Consider the following 23,066-nt stretch of genomic DNA (forward strand, 5'->3'; position numbering starts at 1 on the left):
TAACACTGGCGGAATAGCAAGGGGTCTGTGCTGAGGTAATAAAAGGAAGTCTCTGAGCCTTTTCTTGGATTCTGAGTAATCCTGGCCTTCCCGGTGGAAATGCTCCCTCATGGTATGTAGGGTTTCCCCAAAGTAGTCCTCAGGCGGTGAGGCTGATGGAATTGATTCTTCAGCATCAGAATCCTCATAAGGGGGTAAAGAGTATCCTAAGTCTGAGGATGAATCAGAAGAGATGGACACCTGCTCGGCTGAGTCATAGTCTGCATCCTGTCTAGGCCTTTTATCAGGAGGGGGATGGGACCCCCTGATCACAGTAATTAGGTCTTCGGCCATTTTGAGCATTTATTTCTTAGGCATGGAGGCCTGTCCTGGAGAATGCTGAATTTGTTTCTTTGACTTTAAAGGAGGCTTAGACTTAGCTGAGGGTTTAATGCTTAACTGAGTAGGTCTGAAGACACCCTCTGTAGCTGTGGGTTGCTCAGCTACTCCGGATCCCTCTGAAAGGTTAGTCTCGGTAGGCTGAAGAGCTTATGTGTCCGAAGGCCCAGCCATCTCCACGTGGGAGTCAGCGGCGGCTTGTGGTTCTACAGAAGCGGTCATCAGGGGCTGCAAAGGCGCCTCGCTGAAAACCGGTGACTGGCCTAGAAGGGGCTTCGTCATCAGTTTTGGGCCTCGGATGCCTATCCTTGTCTTTGCGCTTTTTGTGTATTCCGGTCATCGGAAGTTCCGACGGCATGGTATAACTGAATTTTCTACCAAAATAATGTCGGGCAAAATCAAACCGACGTTTAACAGTGCGCCTCTTAAACTTAGCACAAAACCGACAACCAGTAACGTCGTGGTCAGGGCCTAGGCATGGGATACAATAGGAATGGAAATACTTATGAGGTATTTGCTTCCCACAAGAAATACAGTTATTAACTTTTACTGACATCGGTCTGAGGCAAGAAAAAGTTTCCCCAATGGGATACTTAGCTTTGTAGAAGACTTCGGTTCTGGATTCGGAATGAAAATCTCAGGAGACGGCTGACCGGAACTTGCGAACTGCTTGTGCTTCGGGCACCGCGCGGCAAGAAAGACTGAAGAAAATGGCGTCGGCTGCATCTTATATACCCCTGTCGCACTGACGTCAGGGAGGAGGCGACAGCAACCGACGCCGGACCAAGACTTTGGAACTCTGGCCAACTGTGGGACCGCCTGACGGCAGGATAACCCAAGTGTAACGACTGCAGCAGTGTAACACGATGAACATCAGGAAGTTGTCTGTTCAGAGGGGAGACCAACAGATCTACTTGAGGAGTACCCCACTGGTAGACAATGTCCAGTAACACATCCCTGTGAAGCATCCACTCATGCGATTGTGTTATGGATCTGTCAGGGGATCTGCCACTACATTCTGATCTGAGGGAATATAAACTGCCTGAAGAATCACCTGATACTGGACAGCTAAATCCCAAACCTGAAGAAATGGGCTGCACAGGAGAAAAGACTTTGCCCCCCCCCCCTTGCTTGAAGATATACCACATCATTGTGGTATCGTCTGTGAGAATTCTTAGGGGTCCTGCAAGGAAAAGAGAACGAAAAGCCTGAAGAGCCAGAACAGCTTTCATTTCTTTGACACTGATGTTGTCTTTCTTTTGTTGAAGAGATCAAAGGCCCTGCACTTTCAGAGGACCCCCACTTCATGTCCGAGGCATCTCGGAAGAGTTCCTGAGAGGGGACTGAAGGTTCAAAAAACAGCCTTGGGTTGAGGGACAACTAATGAATCCACCACAGAATTTCCAGCTCGAGACATGGAAGAAGAGGGACTAGAAAATCTAAAGGTTTATTATGTTGAAGCCAAATTTACTTTAGAAACCACTGGAGCTTTCTCCTATGGAGCTTGGCCAGAGGAGGCACATAGGAATGGTGGAAGCCATGTAACCCAGAGCCCTTAGAAACTCCCTGACTGTATGTGAAGCTAAAGGAAGAAGGGATTAAAAGAAAATCTGTTTAAAAACCTTGGGAGGAGGTAGGAATGCCAGCACTGGGGCAGTCTGGAGCCTGCGCCCTAGGAAAACATGATCCTGTGAAGGAGTCAGGAATGATTTTTTGAAAATTTACAGTAAACTCCAGGCTTTGCAGGAGACAAATAGCAAAATAAAGATGCTGAAGTAAAATCTCTGGAGAAGTGTGAATGATCAGGTCATCCAGGTTAGGAAAAATCTGTATCCCCTTCAATCTGCAGAAAATCACAGGAGCAAGGCATTTGGTGAAAACCTTTGGGGCAGCAAAGAGGACAAAGGGCAATGCAGAAAACTGAAAATGCAAGGAAGCAGAGAAATGTAAAAATTTCCTAAAAAGGGGATGAATAGGAATATGTAGATAAGCATCCTAGAGATCCAGGGAAACAAGAAAAGACCAAGGAAGTAGAACAGGAAAAGTTTGTAGGAATAGCATCCATAAGGAAAGAACCTTCAAAAAAAGATGTTTAGCAGAGATCTAAAAAAGGTCTCAGGTACCTTCTTTCACGGGGACTATAAACATTCTGGGGTAAAACCCCTTCCCCTGAGGAGTTGGAACTTCTTGACTTGATCCCTGAGCCAACAGGCCCTGAAGAACCTCTGGAAAAAAGGGCAGCTGTTCCCAAGGAGAACGAGGAATGCCCAAAAAGGGGGAAAGAGATTTCCAGACAAGGTAATACCCCTGGTGAATTATGAAAAAAAAAACAGGAGTCTTGAGTGATCTTTAACCAAATAGGAAATGACAGGGAAAGATGAAGAGAAAGAAGAATGAGACTGAAAAGAGCAGGGAAGGATAGTCAGACAGCACCTGGTTTGTTAGGAAAAGGAGGCTTCCGAGCTGAAGGGGTTTGGGTAGCCTTAAGAAAAGGAGCCCTTCCACCACCCTTCTTACCTTTGGGGGGAGGGTGAGACTGTCTAAGAACAAAAGCAGGCTTGTTAGGGTAAATTTATTTGAAATTTAGGAACAGGTGAAACAAAAATATGTTACAGATCCTGTAAAGCTTTACCCTTTTCCTGGAGGGACTTAACTCAGAAGCATCCATCAACTTAGCCTTGATATCATCAGGCAAAGGTTGAAGCCAAGGCTACGAATATCTCATCACTGACCCAAAAGCAGCAGCCCTAGATTAGGCATCAACTGCATCATAGATGCATTTAATAGAATGGTGAACAACATGAGAAGACATCCCTAATAAAGAGCAGAAGTCTTCCCATCAGAGCCAGGAAGGTCTGAAATAACCTGACAGAGAGAGAGGACATAAAATATATATCTGGTCATATGGGTCTGGTAGTTCACAGCTCTAAATACCAGGGTAGCAGAAGTACATATGTTCTTACCCAACCTCTACATAGTTCTGCTGTCTTTGTCAGAAGGAGGCAACTTTGTAGATGGCAACAGTTTTGATGGCTTGCCATATGCAACCAACACCACAAAATGGTCAGCAGAAGGGCACTTACAAAGAAACTTTGCGGTCTTCAGGTACCTTATAAAACCTATCAGTTTTTTTGGGAGCAGGGGGCAAAGAATCAGGAGCTTGAAAGACCGTGTAAAAGGCATCCAGCAAGGCGGCAAGAACAGAAGAAACAGCAGACAGCCTAGGAAACTCCAACTGCAGAAGCTCATAATACCTCTTCTGAACCTCGGACACCTGAGCACAACCCCAGTTAAAAAAATCCATTTGGGAAATTGTGTCACCAAAAGAACTCTCCTCAAAAGGAGAATCGGGACTAACAGACGCCGCTTCCTCAGAACCATAATCTAAAGGGGGAAGGAATCTGGGAAGAATAAGTCAGGGATTCCTCATCAGAATCTTCACCTTCATCAGAAGAATCATGTTCCCTAGGCCTCTTAAGGGAGTAGAAGACCATGCAGGAGTCAGAAGAGAAGGCCTTGCAAAGCTTATGAGAAGCCAAAGAGGATTCTTTAAAACCATTATGGAAATTAGAAATAGCAGCTAACTGAAGTTTTATAGTAGACTGCGAAGCACCCGTTTTAAAAAGTTAAGCTATAAATTCTATATCGATGGACACTGAAAAAGGGTAATATTGTTATCACAAGCCCAAAAGGTAAACCTCTAGCATTTACTAGCATAGAGTTTACGGGTAGCTGGCTTATGAGAGGTTAAAGAGTATATGCCATACAAGGGAGGAGAGAGAAAGATGCCTGGCTATTAACAGAACTGTAGAAACCAAATTGTCAGCTTGAGGTTTACAATGTTCGGATAGACTAATCCCTCTGGATAAGAAAGAAGGTCTGGAGTTGGGCCCAGAATCCAATGCTGTTGAATCAGATAAGGCCAAAGAAAGGGGAACCATATTTGTTGAGGCCAATAATGTGCAATGAGGATTACTCTGCTCTTCAACACGATTGCTTTCTGTAGGAATTTTGGAATTAGAGGAATTTTGGGAAAGGCATACAGCAGTCTTGAAGGCCAAAGGTGGGGAATAGCATCTCTCAGTGACTCCCCAGAGGGAGGATTAGGGCAAAGTAGTTGCTGCACTTGTTTAGGGGACAGGCAAACGGGTCACAGCAAGACTGGCCTCACTGTGGGGAGACCTCTAGCAATCCGGTATTATTACTCCCCTTTTTTGTTGTCCCGAATATTCTTCTGATTGTCAATCCTGCAATCCTTTGTCAAATTCACATCATCATTTCTGTCCAAATGTATTTCCTGCAACATTGGTATTCGCACCCTATGCTTTTTAATATAATTCAACACTCCGTGCTCTTTGTCTATACATGTAAGGCCATTTACATTCAATTATAATATGGAAAGAGTAGCCATTTTTATACAAAGTTATTACTTCCACCTATTCCAGATGACAGTTCTTTTCCACAAGTACTTCCAACTTCTGGCTTACATCTACAAACTAGTTTTTGGCAGGCTGGTCTTTTAAGCAATTGCTTCTTCTCATCTCTATCTGCAAGTACAGTTAAGTAAAATCTTACCATAACAGTAGATGTCCTTCTCTTCATTGTTGCAGTATTCTTTACAGTAGGGATTCCCTGCCAAGGGCAGCCTGACATCCGGTCAGTATACCAAAGCTTTAGGTTGCAAACATGATATCGTATGTCACATGTACACTCCCACATCTGGCGTAGGGTATAAAGGTGACGTATGAATGTACTATCCTCAGAACTTCTTTGCTGCCAGTCTGAACACAGTCTTTGATCACCGGCTGAACGCATATTCATCTGTTGGCTGCCAAGCTGTTTTTCAAATAACCGATCTGTTTTTTTTTCTCATCTTCTTTTAACGTGTGGTTATTGGTTTCAATAGGGCAGGAATTATTTTTATAAAAACAGGGAAAACAGAAGGAACCTTGATTCAGAATCTTACGGAACACTGGATAAAATGAGGCTGTGGGAAGATGTGCTAGTGTTAAGCTTTGTTCTGAAAGACATGATAGATAAGTAACTTGCAATTCAGGTAGGGGTCTCAATGGAGAAGTCTGGCAAAGTGTAGGGAGTGTTGCAGCAGGTCACAGTTGACAGAGCAGCAGTTTTTAGTAAGGTTTATAAAGAAAGTACCACAAATCAAAATTATTGCTCACTGAAGTAAGAAATTAATTGGTCAGGGAGAATACAGATTACAGTTTCAACCAAAATGAAGCCATGCTGGTATCTATAGAGTTCATAATACAAGTTTAGAACTCTGGAGGCTTGCAGCTAAACATCTTTAAGGAACTTAGCCATGGTAGGTAGAAGGGAAGTGAGATGAAAGTCTGAGACTGGAGTCAGAAAATGGTCTTATGGAAGGGGTAAACAACTGCCTTCTTCCGAAGACTGGGAAAGAGCTTAGTAAAAGGGACATGTTGATGAGGTAGTTTAGTGGATGAGACATGCAGCCCTTACAAAGCTTAAGGAAGCAAGATTTAATAACATCAGAGCCAAGCTGTCTACAGTTAGCAAGCTTCCTTATGTTTTTTCATATTTGGAAACTTTTTAAGGTGGAAAGGAGAGGTATTCTTGTCAAATAAGAATGGGCAATTACAAGAGGAAGTTGAGCTTGTGGGGAGGGGAAATAAAGAATGCAAATGAAATCTCTTTGAAAAAGAAGGGTAACTGAACGTTAGCATGCTTTTTCTTTCCTGGAACTGTACTGACTTCCTTCCAGAAGTATTTGGTGTTATAAATAATGTGGTTTGCTTAATTCAATAGTGCTAGGCTTTGTCTTTGGATTTCTGTTTTAGTGGAAAACAGTATGCATGAGTTAGGTTTTAATCTGATGTGACTGAAAGTGAAGGGAGCGGGGATGTACAGTAAGCTAGCGAAACTCAGTAAAAATGGAATATGGTTTTGTTAAAAGTTGCGGTTCTGGTTGTGCTTTCATTGATGCAAAGTTTTCCACAGAAAAAGTATTGTGTGCGCAAATTTCTTGGGATCAATGCTCCTCAATGTATCAAGGTTGTCTGAATGTTACCTCAACATATCAAAGTATGAATAATGTTTTTTGCAACTGTGGATTTTCCAGAGACTATAATGTTAACTTACTAGACACCCTAATGACTTATTTAAAACAGTAGTCTGTTATACAAGTGCGGCAACCTGGCTAAGTTCATAGGTAGGTACTAGGCTATCTGCCCAAAGGCATTTATAAGCCTATCCAGAATGTGTTGGCTTTTGCCACCCACTTAGATTAGTTCCCTGTGCCTCTGTCCAGCAGAGCCACTGAAGTCATCCCCGGGATAAACTTTTTGTTTCCCATCCACTCGTCAAGGTTTCTCTTGAAGAGTGTTAGCGAGGAGCTCTGCCTAATGTAGATTGGAATCCTGTTCCAAAGCATGGGAAGTCTCAGGGACAGGACTCTATCCCTTCAGCACGTCCTATTTATTGTTGTGGTGAGGTTTAGATCCCTACAGCGTGTGGCTCGAGGGGATATGGTTTTCTTTAGGTGGAGCATGTCCATCAATTCTATAGTCTCCTTAAAACCTTTATCTGGGATGTCAGATCCCTCAATAGTAGCTGGAGAAGATTTGGTAAGTAAACAGAATCAACTGAACTGACATAAAGCTGGCATCTACAATCCTACTACAGTGAGTAAAAACAGAAGAATGTATTTCAAGAACCTCAGAATCATTTAAATTTTGTGAAAAATGTTCCACTTATGTATTATTCCTTCCATTGCTGATTTTCTTTTTTTTTATTCTTAACTAAATCCTCTCCTTTTTTTTCTTTTTACTGGAATGTGCTTAGTAGCATCTGAATCCTTTGTACTTCTTCTAGTCATATTCCTTTTATTCAGATTTTTGACTTCATAGTGAAAAGGTTTTTATTATCCAATTTCCATGAAGTAACAAATTCAAAAACTGTTCTTAATCCAAACCCATTCCTGTATGGGCAATTTATCTGTGAGTTGTTACAAGAGTCAGGAGACTGTGACCATCTGACCATGAATTGTTGGCATAAACTGCTAACTGTATTATGATTCCCTTCTATGACTATGTGGTGTACTCAAGACGGACTTGCAAAGAGTGATTCTCAGTGTTTCTCAAAGTTAAACTATCCTGGTAGTCTTTTCCTTTTTCTGAGCTTTCTCCCTTTAATAGGAAAAATATAAAACTGGACATGGTAATTTTATGGGACAACTATGGGAAGGATTTTTTTGACCGCTACTGCTTAAACAATTATGATGAGATACCCTTTCTAGGAGAGGTCCGTGATGATTTGATGTAAACTTCTATATGATGCTAACCAATTTGAATTTTTCTTGAACTTAAGAGACAGCTTATGTACATGTACTCATGGAAAAAACAGTCAGAGATTAGGGAAGCAGCCTTCAACACTTAAACAAGAATAAAATCTAAGCAGTTTAGAAGGCCAGAATTGTGCACACATACTATAAATGTAGATGTTTGAATGTATTCACTGTTGCAGTCATCACACTTGGGTTATCTGCCTGCAGGTAGCCCTCAGTCGGCACGAATACCAAAGACTTAATATTTCTGTGTTGGATGCTGTCGCTCCAGGACTGACGCCAGGGGTATAGAAACAGGCAGCCGGCACCATTACATCAGTTTTTCTTGCCCCAAATGTCAGCAACCCCCCAATAGGGAGCTAAGTTATGGTGGGGGAAAACATCACCAGTAAAAAGTAAATACCAATACCCCTGAAGGGGGGGTAGTAAAAGGTATAGAGAGTTTAGAGTGAGAAAGAGAGAAAATCAGGGGGTTGGAGGGAGGGAAACCAGGACAGCAACAGTGAAAACACGTGAACATCTACATTTATGGTAAGATGTTCGTGTTTCACTGTTGCAGTCATCACATTTGGGTAACTAAAATTTCAGGAGGCAGCCAACCGGCACTTGCGAACTGCTTCTGCTTCGGACACTGCACGGCAAGAAAAGCTGATGTAATGGCAACAGCGGCATGTTTTATACCCATGATGACCTGACGTTATGGAAGAAGCGACAGCATCCGACGCAGAAATCCCAAGACTCTGGTATACAGGCCGACTGAAGACTACCTGCAGTTAGATAACCCAAATGTGATGACTGCAACAGTGAAACACGAAGAACATCCAGGGGGTTGGAGGGAGGGAAACCAGGACTGCAACAGTGAATACACTTGAACATCCACATTTATGGTAAGTGTACACAACTGTACTATGTTCTGTGCTTCACTGTTGCAGACATCACATTTTGGTAGATTCTCAAAGCTGAAGAAGGGTGGAGGCAGTCAAGAAGAGGTATGGCTGGCTAGAATGCCTTGCAGGACTGCTGTTGCAAAACTTGCCCTGGATTTGGAAAAGATAGGCAGGTGGTAATGCTTACTGAAGGTGTGTACAGAACTCCAGGTAGCAGATTCCAGGATGTCCCTGGTAGGGACTCCCATGAGGAATGCTGTACAGGTAGAAGTTGCCCTAGTGGAATATGTTTTGACCCCCTGAGGGGTTGGTTTCCCAAGGTGCTTCTAGCAGAAATGGATGCAATGTGCTATCCATTTGGAAACGGTTTGCTTTGAAATGGCTCCGTCTTGTCTACAAATGCTCAAAAAGCATGTTGATCACAGTTTAAAATAAGCAAAAGAATTTAATGCGATTATATAAAGTGCTTTTCGTCCCACAAATTTGTGGGACTTCTTCAGATTAAAAACAATGGTACGAACACTACGTTATATCCTGTACTCGTAATCATGAGTGAACTTTTAGCCGTGCTGATAGGCTAACAACTGGTTTGACCTGTGTTAGCGGTTTTGAGTCTTTTCGTCATGGCTGAAGAAACTGCCATTGACACTACAATGCTGCAACAAGACAGCGACAACAAAGAACTCTTTGCCCTAGTTGAGTCTTTAGCCCCAATGAGTGGATACACTAGCACAGAGACTTGATTTAATACCTACTGTTAGAGTGTATTTAACAGTGAATAAAAAGGTTGAAAGTAATTCTGTTACAAATATGTAACATAAATAAGGTATAAAATAAAGCTTGCTTAAATGCAGAAACAGAGTTTAGTAATATGTGATCAGCATTCATACTAAATGACCATGGCTTGGAAAATAAGGAATCTGCTGAATGGACATTTTTCCCTTACAGACTTAAAAACAGGATGTATGCAGGAGCAAAAATGCAAAATCTGCTTTTAAAGAATGGACAATGGACACTGTGACTGTGTTTCCTCAAAAACATGTTTTTCTGCATGGACAACAGGACAGGTTTATCAGCACTGGCACAAGAACAGACGTTCTTATACAAAGACCCAAACAGAATACAGGATGTGTACATTGTCAGAAAAGCTGGCTTCTTATAAATTCAGAATCAAGTCAGCATTTGCGTCAGCATCTGCAACAATTAGTACTGTTTCTACAGGATGAGCAATTCTCCAAAATATAACACCAAGAGGAAATGTATATGTATGTGCATGACTAAAATTGTATATAAAGATCTGTATGAATCCAGTTAAGGTTAGAGGTATAGGTAGACACGCATCTGTCTCGAGGTAAATGTTATATCTCTCACATTATCTGTACTATATGAGAAGTAAAGTGGAACAGTACTTTAAGCTGTAACAGAAGTACGTGTGGTTTATTATATAGTTATTGGTTACGGCTCTTAAAGACAGGTGCTGCAAAGTATATTCTCTCATCAGTATATATTTTGCAAGTTTCTGTATGCAACAGACTGTGAATGCAAATATAACCAGACTTTGACTTTAGCAGAATACAGCCAGCAAGACCGAGTGTCTTAAGAAGACTTCAAATCCATCACAGTAAGCAGCACCATATAATTTTTCACCTACAACTTTGACTGGGATGCAAATACCAGTTTCCTTACTAAATATTACGCAAAACGACTCCAATGAAAAAGTAACTACCGTAGAAAACACCCGTGCTGAAGTAACAACACTTTCTAGTTCAGAACAAACAGCAACTGAGAACTTGCATTTTGTAAGCAAAACGCAACAGAGTTGTTTGCAATCAGGAAGCATGCAAAACAACATGAATGGCACCCCGGGACTTACTGGAGCTCCAAAACTAACTCAATGGTTAACAAAACTGTTAACATTGCAGGCACCATCCAACAGTAGTGCCCAGGAGCAACCGGCTGGGGGATCCATAGATATTTTGACCCAATTAAAGGCCTTCGACCAGAAACTATTGAAATATAAAAAAATACAACTGGAAATTGCTTACTTCCAAGAGTGTGAGGGCATTGTACCCAAATGTTTGAGGTCTTGGCAGTACCCAACAGGGTTGGTCAACGGGTCACTGCTTCATCAGGATTTATTAAAACTTTTTAATAAACATGGCTTGGAATTATTGGAGCTGATGTGTAAACATTATCAAAAGGCACCTGATGTATTGGTCGAAGAAGCAACCCTGTTGGATGAATCTATTCAAAAGAGCATCGATTTTCCATGCTATAAGTATGACTATGACCGCATATTTGGCAGCATAGACCAATACCTTAATAAGAGCAAGGAAACCAAACTGAAGAAACTCAACAGGGATCGCCAAGCGTATGGCAACAATCGAGCATACCCAAAACCTCCCCCTTCCCAAACAGGACCATCTATCAGGGCAGAATGTTTGAATGGAGGAGAACAGTTAAACCAACACGACTGTAACCCACAAGTCAACAATGTGGTAGAACAAGGTACTACATTAAGAAATTCCAGCAATATGGGGCAACTGCAAAACAGGGACTTGAACACTACAACTACTTCAAACCATGACTGTTTTCATGAAATGTATCCAGAACAACATGGAAATTTTCGGAACGGAGCCTCACATTAGAGACAGAATGCCAGTACCGAACAGTTACCACAACTTCAACAACTCCAACAAACGAGGGAAGAGAGGGAGCTAAATAACATTAACTACATCAATCAAGGTGACTGTTGCATTTTGTCCAATGCTAGTAGAGACTTCAAAATTTTTAAATACACTAATGTTCAAATTGATCCATAGTTGGTCGAGGTCTTTTCCAAGGGTAACACTTTTGTACCCAGTAGTAAGGCTGATTTAGCGAAAACTATTATCGATGTGAAACTTTTCTTTAGGAAAATGAATTTGAGACTTCTTTTTTTTGGGGGGGGGGGGACACAGTGATGCATAATGATATTCATGTCGCTAGCACTTTTGTACTAGAAATGCACCCGTCTTTAGCCCCGTTTGATAAAGTGTGTGAAATTGACCTGCGAAACATGCTGTCTACAAGCATACACCATAGAAATACAACATTTAATATTTTTGTGGAAGAGAAAACAGCCATAGATACTATTAGAACAGCAGGGGTTAGAATCATGCAACCCGATAAGGTTGGTGGCCTAGTAGTCATGCAGGAAAAACAATACATGATACAAATGTTAGAAATCCTGGACAGTAGTACATATCAAGAAAAGTCTAGGAATGAACTCAAGCATATTCTAACATACGTTCATTTATTAACGACTTGTTCGTAGAAGGAAGAATTGATATATCAACTATGAATTACCTTACTATGTTGTCACCCAGAACTCCAACTTTATTCGGAATCCCCAAAATTCACAAATCTCTGATAGATCCGACCAGGAGACCTTTAGTTGATGCTAGAAACAGCATCACCTATCCTTGCGCTAAACTAGTGGATAACATTCTTCAAAAATATGTGGCACAGGATTCTGCCATTTGTAAAGATTCTTGGTCATTTCTCCAGAACATCAATGGTCTTGAGTTTGATGAAACATTAAAATGTTTGACCACTGATGTAAAGGATTTGTATTCATCCATTCCCCATGAGGAAGGCATCGAATAGATCAATTTCATGCTTAGAAAAAGAGGAGCTCCTCAATCAGAAATAGGATTGGTGCAAGAATTGTTGGATATTGTTCTATCTTACAATTTTTTGACCTTTAACAACAAGATTTACCTTCAGAAAGTTGGTGTGGCCATGGGCTCCCCGTGTGGGGCAAGTTTTTCGAATTTAGTCATGGCATACTGGGAGCAGGAGACAGTGGGGAAGAACAGTGAGGTGGCCAATCCGATTAAGTTTTATACTCGCTTTCTTGACGATATTTTCATATTAATAGAAGGCGATGAGAAATCAGCCACTGATTTAGTAGCATTCTTCAACTCAACTTCTAACCTTTTGTCATTTACATACACTTATAACACTGATAGGATTGCCTACCTAGATGTTGACTTATGCAACGACTACAGTAACAAATCCTTTTGGGCAAAACTTTTAGCAAGGAGACTTTTTCCAATAGTTTCCTACATTATAGTAGTAATCACCCTTGGTAGAAAAGATCAGTAGTGAAAGGGCAGCTGGTCAGGGCCGCATGGATGGTATCAAGGGAAACTGACCTTTTGAATGAGTGTCACCTATTGAAAGACATGTTTGCCAGACGTGGTTATCCTAGCCAACTTATCGACAAACCTACTGTAGAAGTTATGGGGAAGAGAGAACAAGGGATATACCAACCAATCCTTGGCAGCGTACCACGCTTAGGGGTCCAGGACCGTGTCAATGTTGAAAACATACCATGGTTGAAATTTATTACCCCCTTTCAGTTTAGACAGTGAATTCATTTCATTTATTATTCAAAAAAATTGGCCTTTGATCCACTGTGATAATGAACTGACAGAGAAACTACCAGAAACACCAAAGATAGTGTGGAAGAGAGGTAGAAATTTGAAACAAATAATAGTCATGTTCAAGGAACCCCATGGAGGAAGGGCATGTTTCAATGCAACATGTGTAATTATTGTACTTTTATGGCTACTGGGGAGACCTTCAGTATTGGGAATAATACCTATAAAGTGAAACACAAATTCAATTGCCAATCAAAAGGGGTTGTTTATGAAGCACAGTGTCAAAAATGTGCATTTTATTTTGGGAAGACAGACAGGAAACTACGTGAGCGGGTCTATGAACACCTATATTACATTAGGAAAGGTAAAGTGGAGAACGCTTTAGTGAAACATATTGCTGAGTACCCCGACCATAAATTTTTATTTAGAGGTGTAGATTGTATTCACTCAGATGGGAGGGGGGACCTAACTCAGTTCAATTTGAAGTGTTGGAACTGGCAGTTGCTTACGAATGCATGCTCACCCCCAGGCCTGAATGAAACATGTTCTATTTACTCTATTTTAAATTAAAGAGTTTAACCAGATAAACTAGTTTAAAAGCAGTTTAAAATTAAAGAGTTTATGTTGATTAAACAATTATATACATTTTATCTAAAAAATGTGTGTGTATATATGATTAAATTAATAGATCAATTATTTAACCTATGTATTTAATATAACTATTTAACAAATGTAGCTGCCCGGTTTGATTCTCAGCTAGAGCGTCTTCTGCGTGGAGACATGCGTGAATGGGCGTACCTTCGTTGAAGGTTGCGCGTCAGGCCTGGCAAGCCGGTATGTAAAAATCAACTGCCAATCATTAGCGGACTGGAGTTCCGCTGTGGCGACCCCTAACCGGGAAAAGCTGAAAGACACAAACAATTTATACATTTTACATATTTTATCAACATCTAAATATCTATAGCAGTAATTAGAGTAGTATTCCAGTATTTATTTTGTACAGGAATGACAGGCATGACCAGAAAACGTATTTTATACACTTTATACATCCTCTGTGGTGTTCATGCCTTAATGGATTATTTTAAATATGTATTGTAGTTGTATAGATTTTATTTTGTATACGGCTATAGAGTTTGTATAGTGATGTGCTTTTATGTTAGTTTTTAAACAGTTTTCATTATGTATTAAAACTATGAATTTGTATGTTGTTGGCCTATCAGCACAGCTAAACGTTCACTCGTGATTACGAGTACAGGATATAACGTAGTGTTCTTACCACTGTTTTTAATCTGAAGAAGTCCCACAAATTTGTGGGACGAAAAGCGCTTTATATAATCTCATTAAATTCTTTTGCTTATTTTAAACTGTGATCAACGTGCTTTTTGAGCATTTGTGGACAAGACTGAGCCTTCAGCTTTATGTGTTTCCTGCTTGGACTTGTGTTAGCGGTGCAAAGCTGACTAGTAACTGGTCAGATTTTCTGAAGGGCTTAGTACTATCAAGGTAGAATCTGAGCTGTGTGTGCACGTCCAAGGAGTGCAGGATCCTTTCCCCTTTGTTATATGGATTAGGGAAGAAGGTAGGCAAATGGATAGATTAGTTGAGAGCCACACTGGACACCACTTTAGGCATAAAAAAGGGTTAGTCCTGAGGAAGACCTTGTCAGCATGGAAAATAGTGAAGGGTTCCCACAGCCATAAGTGCTTGTAGCTCAGACACTCTTCTAGCTGAAGTGATGGCCAGAAGCAAGGCTGTTTTCCAAGAGAGGAATTTTAACTCTGCTGATGCTGCAGGCTCAAAGGGGGGTAGCGTGAGCTTTTCCAGTACAAAGTTAAGGTCCCAAGCAGGGGTGGGTGTTTTCCTTGGCGACCTTAAGTTGTTTGACCCTCTCAGGAACTGTTTGATAAGAGGGTGAGAGAAGAGAGGTGGCTCAGTGTTGTAATGAGCCAAAATGGCAGAGGCATAGATCTTAATGGAGAAGGATAGGCCTCTGTGGAGTAGATCTGCTAAGTAATCCAGGATTATAGGCAGGGAGGGCAGAGTTGTGTCCTCTCCTTTTGACTGAATCTAGGAGCAGTACCATTTCCACGTATCAGCATAGGATTTCCTTGTACTGGGTCTTCTGGCCTTAAGGATGACGTCCAGCACCTGCTTGCTTAGGCTGGTTACTGGGGGAGAATTTAAGGAATAAGCTAGGCTGCAAGATTTAGGGTTTGCAGTTGCGGATGCAAGATCTGCCCCCCCTGCTGAGAAAGCAGGGTTGGGTTCTGGTGTAGGTGCCAGGGTGGCACTGGTGAGAGGCTTTGCAGGAGTGGGTTCCAGTGTTGCCGTGGCCAGTCCGGGGCAATTAAAATTGTCCTTGGTCTGTCCTGTCTTATATTGAGCAATACTCTTGAGAGGAGGGGCAAAGTGGGAAAGGCATAAATTGAGAGATTTACCCACTGGAAGGCTAGGGCATCCACTTTCCAGGCCCTGCTGTGAGGTGTCCTGGTGCAGAATCTACTGAGCAGGTGATTGCAAGGGGAGGCAAAGAGATCCACCTCTGGTGTCCCCCATTTCTAATTCAGAAGGTTGAAGGTGCGTGACTGTAGTTGCCACCCATGTGCATCTAGGAGATTTCTGCTTAAATCATCTGCCTATGAGTTTTTTTTGCCTGGCAGGAATTGAGCTTGCAGATGTACCTAACATGTCCAAGGCCGTGTTCCACACGGCCATGGCTAGCCTGCAGAGTGGCTAAGAGTGGGTTCCCCCCTGCTTGTTGATGTACCACAACTGTGGTGTTGTCTGTTTTTATAAGCAGGTGTCCTGGCGAGAGTAGGGATCTGAAAGCTTTCAGAGCGTGCTGCACAGCTAGCATCTTTTTTTGGTTGATGTGCAGATGCATTTGATTTGGGCTCCAGTGGCCCTGAATACACTTGCCGTCTGTGTGTGCCCCCCCCGGCATAGTCTGATGCATCTGTGGTTAGGGAGTGGGTGGCGTAGGGTTGGGTAAAGGGCAGTCCCTTGTGGTTGCATGCTGCTGCCCACCAAAGGAACTCTGTCCTTAGACACGGTACGGCAGGAATGACAGTTTCCAGGCCTTGAGAATGTTGGCACCAAAGACTTAAGTACCACTGAAGTTTCCTCATATGCAGTCTGGCATATGGAATTAGTAGGATGCATGAGGCCATGAACCCTAGGGCCTGCAGGACCTTCCTTGCTGATAATTGGGTTCTTGTGGCCATTTGAGTAAAATAGCCTGTCAGCTAGGCTTGTTTTTCTGGAGTGAGGAATTCCATCTGGGATGCTGTGTCCAAGCTTGCTCCCAGGAATACAATCTTTTGACTGGGACTAAGTTTTGATTTCTTTTCATTGACTGTGTACCCCAGGGATGTTAGTAGGTTTTTACAAATGTTAGGTGCTGCAACAGCCTTTCCTGACTGATGCCTGAATCAGGCAGTCATCCAAGTATGGGTAAATTTGAATATTTCTCTGTCTGCCGTAAGCAATTGCTGGAGCCAGGCATTTTGTAAATACTCTGGGAGCAGAGGATAAGCCAAAGAGAAGTGCAGAGAACTGATAATGCATAGATCCTGTCCTGAAGCATAGATATTTTCTGCATGACTCCCTTATATAGATGTGCAGATAGGCTTCTTTTAAGTCTAGGGTGACTAACCAGGCATCTTTGGCTAGCATAGGCAGAAGCTGCTGAAGGGTGAGCATTTTGAATTTTGGTACCACCAGGAAGGTGTTGAGAACTGGAAGCTCTAGGATTGGGCGCCAAGTGCCTTCTTTTCTGGATACCAGGAAAAGTCTGGAATAGAATCCTTGACCTATCCGTTCCGCAGGAACCGGATGAATTGCCCTTATAGACAGCAGGGATTGGACTTGGTTTTGAGCCTCTGCCCACTGGTTTAGAGGGAGGTCTGGGAACGCTTTTGGGGTTGGCAGTGAGTGGAAGTAAAATATGTACCCCTGAGATACAATGTTGGCTACCATCGGTCTTTGGTGAAAGGAATCCAGTTTTTTGTATGAAGGGCACGTTTTCCTCCTAGGGGCACAAGCAGTTGGGCAGAGGAGGAGGGTAGAGTTGAGAAGTCATTGGGAATTCTTTCCGCAAGGGGGTGGTTTGGTACTCCCTGCTTTAGAGGTGTAGGCACTCCATTGCTTAGATCTCTGCATACCCTGAGACTGTAGTCTGGTGGGTCTATTTCCCCTGGGTCTAGTTTGAGATGGCCTTGAGGGAGTTGGAAAGGACCAATGCTTCGAGGGGCAATGCCTACTGAATCTAGGAGGCTGTGCTTGTAAGAATTCTTTGACTGTCTGCATAGATTTAGCTTTTTCTTCCATCTTTTTAAGAACCTCTTCTGCTTTGGTGCCAGATTGTCCTTGTTCAAAGGTCCGTCTAGTAACTTGGATATGACATGATCTGGCAAGGTCTGCTCCTTAAGCCAAGAATGCCTTCTCCGTACAGAACCAGTGACTGCTGCCCTGCAAGACGCTTCTAGGGCATCAAACCCACACTGTAATGTATGCTTGCTGACTTGACTTGCAGAATGCATAAGCTCTTGCAATTCTTTATTTTCTACACAGTCTGTAAAGGTAGCTATTTTTTGCTCAACAAGTTCCATAACATGCTGTTGTAACTTCAGCATGTGAAACTGACAATTCAAAGCCCTAATGGCAAGAGTTGCAGAGGTATATACTTTCTTACCCCATCTGTCTAAAGCTCTGGAATCCCTGTCTGAAGGGGTGGGATTCTTAGCTGTATTTGCCTTGATACCTTTAGGCCCCCGGGAAATGATCTCTGGGTCAGCAGAAGGATTTTTTGAAAAAAAATTTGAGAAGGTCAGGTATTCTTGTAGTACCAGTCTGGTTTCCTAGGGGCAGGGGGTAAAGTATCAGGAGTAAGACTGGATTCCATAAAGACATCAACAACTTCCAGGACTGGTGATATTGCTAAAGGTCTGTGTTGTGGCAAGTCTAGAAATTCTCTGAGTCTCTTTTTGGATGGAGGATAGCCTTGGTATTCCCAGTGGAAATGCTCCCTTAAAGTATGTAAGGTTTCACCAGAAGAGAAATCCACTGGAGGAGAGGCAGAGGGAATGGATTCCTCTGCATCCGAATCCTCATAAGCAGACAAGGGCACGTTTTCATAATCAGAAACCTCAGAATCGGACTCTTGGTCTGTTGAAGCTGCTGGGGACTGGTCCCCTTTTCTCTTAGCAGGGGAAGGCGGACTTCCCCAATCAGCATAATAAGGTCTTCTGCGATTCTAAGCATTTTTTTCTGTAGCAAGGGAGCAGGTGCATGCTCTTTGGTTGTCTGTTTTCTAAGTGTAGCACGTACTCTTGGCCTTAGAAATTTGGTAGTTTTGGACAGAACTGAAGTAGTCTGTTTGTGTTGAACATTGGTAGTATGAAGAACTTCCTCAGAAGCCGGTGTCAGCTCAGCGGCTCTAGACCCATCCAAGGTAGAGACATCTGTCGGTTCCATAGTCGAAGAAGAGTCTCGCGGCATACCAGATGCCGAACAGATCTCAGTAGAGGCCTGCGAAGCCACTGAAGCGGGCATCAGGGGCTGCAAAAGCAGCTTAACAAAAGCATCGTCAGCAGCTTTGAACCTGTGCTGTCTGTCTCTGTCTTTATCCTTACGTTTTTTTGGAATATCAGTAGTCAGATGGCTTACCGAAGCCATTTCGGAATACGGAGATCGAGAACGAAAGTATTTAGCGACAATAAGGGCCCAGTGACGAATGGTTCGGGTGTTAAACAAGGCACAAACCGACAGCAAGGTATGTCGTGGTCTGGGCCTAGACAGGTGACGCAGTAAGAATGAAAAACTCAGTGTGGTATTTGCTTTCCACAGGCAAGACAATTAACTTTTTCTGACATTGGTTAGAGCAAGAAAAAGGATGCCCAACGGGGTACTTAGCTTTAGAAGACTTCAGGATGATTCAATTAGTAAACGAAAACATAGGTAGCAGCTGACTGGCACTTGCGAACTGCTTCTGCTTCGGGCTCCTCGGCAAGGAAGACTGATGTAATGGCATCGGCTGCCTTTTTTTACCCGATGGCCTGACGTCAGTCCTGGAGTGACAGCACTGACGCAGAAATACTAAGTCTCTGATATTCGGGCCAACTGAGGGCTACCTGCGGGCAGATAACCCAAGTGTGATGACTGCAACAGTGAAACACGAAGAACATCCACACTCCAAAGATGCCCAAAAATATATAAATGCATCTTTTATTTCCACATAAATGCTCAGATGAATACATTTTCATCCACAGACTTCATCAAATGAATTAACACAGAAAAAAAACAGAAAAAACAGCCCATTTACACCAGTGATGAGTTTTTGAATTCACCACTCGACAGTCATCATCAATTAAAGTCATGAATATTCATAAGACTGTCGATTGATGAATTCAAAACCTCATTACTGGTATAAATGGGCTGTTTTTCTGTGTTAATTCATCTGATGTAGTCTGTGGATGAAAACGTATTTATCTGAGCATTTATGTGAAAATAAAAGTTCTATTTATATATTTTCAGGCATCTTTGGAGTGTGGTACTTCCTGGCCTTCTGAACTGCTTAAATTTAAACATGGGTTATACAGGAATAAAGGCTTGTTGAGAAATGTTTTTGTAGTTTAGTCCACTGAGCTGTCATACAGAACTTTTCTATAACAGATAATGCTATGATCAACAATGCCTTGTCATTATTAAACTCAAAATTCAAGAAAATCTGTTGCAAGAACAAATTTGCTATAATACTGTAATTAAGTCTGTATCTTGATTTATAAGTATCTTTAGTAATTGCACCTGATGGGATTAGATTATTAGTTTGTTTTAATTATTCTGAAAATTGTTCAGGTTTTTTTTTTTTTTTAATCTTCTGTTAACTACTGTCAGGTTTATTTGAAAATGTTGGCTAACTGGTAAAGTGTTGCTTGTGTTTTTTATTGTTACATAGTGAAAAAATATAATCACGTGAAATTTGAAAAAAAGACGAGAAGGTCCTCTTAGCAGTTTCAGTAATGCAGGGTTATTAAATACAAGTATATGGTTACTGTATTCATGAAGTCTGACTGGTAAGAATTTAAACTAAGATTTGAACACTAGCAACGTGTGTGCAAATTTCAAGACAGAAGAGCAGATCCTGGAGGTAGGTTAACAGAATCTGCACAAAGGTTTTTCATCTGTACCCTTAGTAATATTTTGATGTTCAATGTTATAGTTTATTGACTAACCATTAAAGTATTGTTAATTTTGCGCTTTAGATAGCATGTGTTTTTTTTAATGATGCATTGGATCCCCCCATAATAACTAATTTGATTGAAAGATTACAAGTTATTTTGGGCTCGGACTGGAATGAGATGCTTTTTGTTTTGTCAGAGTTGACAGATATTATGGTGCAAATATAAATTTTATAGTCACAGTGAATTGAGACTTTTGACAGCCAAAGTTAGAAGCTTTCATACAGACATTCGTTTTCAAGATGCTTATATTAGCAATTATGAAGATGATGCACTAATCCCAGAGTTTGTTCTCATTCTTATTTGTAAACAAGTTAGATTGGACTGCACTTCTATGTTTTGTTGCAGTGTGAATTATTTTCTTGAAGTTAAAAATAAACAGGATAAAAAAAACTTCATTTGAGAAAATACTGATCAAGTTGTACTTAAAAAGTTAAAACTCTGAACAAAGAAACACCAAAAAAAAAAACATACCCATCGGCCCAATTGTTTCCAGATCCCTGTTTCTGACAAAAGTATGACTTTTCACCATATTTCCATTTGCCAGATTTAACTGCTTTTAGTAGTGTCTGACTGATGACTTTGGGTTCCATGTCAATAAGCAATGCCCGTGCAACTTGTACTATAAGAGAAGAAACTGAAAAATAATTACTGCAAAAAACACATGCACAATAAAACATTTTATTTCTTATGTCACCCATTAGTAATCGTATTTGTATTTCAACAACACAGACTGCCCCAACAGCAAGATTACTAGGCAGAACACTCAAATCATTGAATGCCCTTTCTTTTACCCCATTCCTCTCCAATGATCTTTTTGGCAAAATCTCACAAGACCTTTTCTTCGATTTCTTTTAGACTCAGTTTTACATGCATACACGCAGTACGAGGTAGTTATGTACCAGTAAATATTTTAGCATTTTATTTACTTTTTATGGTGTTTCTTTCTTCGGCTGAAAATGTTAAACTGAGGTCTTATCTGCCTGAGTTTGAGGTAGCCCAGGTGGACGCAAACAATTTCAATGCAGTTACAGAAGTTCCCGGGTGAAGCTGGCAAATTTTCCATACGTCAGTATGAACCATACCCCTCAACCTCTTAAGAGCAAGACATCTGGACAAAGCCATTAATAAAGGTGGGGGTAAAGGCCTAAAAATAAGGACATTTTTTTAAACATTGCTCTTACAAACTTAGAAAGTTAATAGAATAACAGATTTTGCATTAACATGAATTTTCGGATGGGTATGAAGTCTGAAAGTCAAATGTCTGTCATTATTATATTTGCCACTAATTTGCCAGAAAACCACAATTTTATGAAAAACAGACCAAAAATATGAGGCAAAAATCTGGACATTCTGTGAAAATGGGTACAGTTGAGAGGCATGGAATGGCACTCTGGTCAACAATGAAAAGAGGCCATTGGCCTAGTGGGACTAACCCAGTCAACAAAATGTAAATAAATAAAATAAGTATGTCTCTGCAAAGTCCCTTTACAACAGCTTGCCACCCCTATAGTGCTTTTCTAGGCAAGGTTCAAATGACAAATTCACCACCGTAACAGGTACAAATAAGCAAAATCTGAGGGTAATGCTACTCAATGCTAGAAGTCTAAACCTGAAAATGCACTCACTCGAGGCACTCCTTAAAATGGAGAACACTGACATCTGTGCAGTGACAGAGACCTGGTTCAAAGCTCCAGAGAGCACCCCTGCATTACCAGGCTACAATTCATACCTCACCTTTCGGCCACCTAACCCAGAACGAAGCACTAAAGGTTGAGGCATGTCCATATTCATTAAGGATATCCACACCTCCAGGCTAGTTGCACAGCATAACGCATCCAAGATCATCCAAGTGCAACTAACTCTGGGAAAGACCGCAATCCAAATTGTAGCTTGCTACAGACTCCCCACCATGCCCCAGGATTCACACTCCTTATTTCTTGATACACTGGAAAGTATTAGGGTACAACCCAACACCCTAACAATGGGTAATTTCAACTACCCCACCATTAACTGGGAAAACTACTCATGTACCAACTCTTTTGCTCAACGTTTTCTAGAATTCATACATTCCAACGCCTTGGATCAACTTATTCACACCCCCATCAGGGGCAGCAATATCCTAGACCTGGTCAGATGGGGCAGCAATATCCTAGACCTGGTCATTTCCAACATGGGAAACCGGTGTTCCACACCAGAGGTCAATTCCTTGTTGGTCAGATCTGACCACAAGCTAATCAGCCTAGACATCCACATCCCACCCCCACCCCCAATTAGGGAAACCATCGTAAAAAACTTCTCCAAAGCCAACTTCACACTTCTTAAGACAGAAGTGGCAAACTTCATGACACCCATGCAGATGGACAATAGAGGTATGACTGCCGAATCCTACACAAATGCACTTTATAAGCACTTACACGAGTGCATGGATCATGCTATCCCTAATAGAACCAAGATGTTATCCTCCAAAAAAGGAAGCCAATCTGGTGGTCCTCTGCCATAAACAAACTCTACAACAGAAGAAAGAAACTGTTGCAAAAAAGAGTAAAATCCCATGACTGGAGGAACTCCCTGGTCAACCTCAGTAAGAAGGTGAGATCCCTCATAAAATCCTCCAAAGCTAGTTACAAAAACAAAATTGCCACTGACTCTAAAGACAACTAGAAAGCATTCTATAGCTATGACAAGAATCTAAATGGGAACACTCAGATCTGCTCTGAGTTACAGCACAATGGCACTAAAGATACAGAACCAACTGATATTGCCAACATCCTAGCAGATAGGTTCAGTGCTAACTTTACCCCCCTCTCAC

The 23,066-nt window shown here is 41.6% G+C and overlaps 1 protein-coding gene across 1 annotated transcript in view; it reads right to left on the reverse strand.

The window, feature by feature from the left end:
• The window catches only part of TUBD1 (tubulin delta 1), a 405,148-nt gene extending 384,257 nt beyond the window's left edge, over positions 1–20,891 (reverse strand). The window contains exon 1 of the mRNA XM_044054532.1: positions 20,729–20,891. Within this exon, the coding sequence (XP_043910467.1) occupies positions 20,729–20,847 (119 nt within the window). The 5' untranslated portion in view covers positions 20,848–20,891. The remainder of the gene's footprint in view (positions 1–20,728) is intronic.
• Between the last annotated feature and the right edge of the window lie 2,175 nt (positions 20,892–23,066).

Source organism: Protopterus annectens, chromosome 13.part0 (genome assembly GCF_019279795.1).
Source record: "Protopterus annectens isolate FY-2018-M chromosome 13.part0, PAN1.0, whole genome shotgun sequence".
Taxonomy (NCBI): domain Eukaryota; kingdom Metazoa; phylum Chordata; order Ceratodontiformes; family Protopteridae; genus Protopterus; species Protopterus annectens.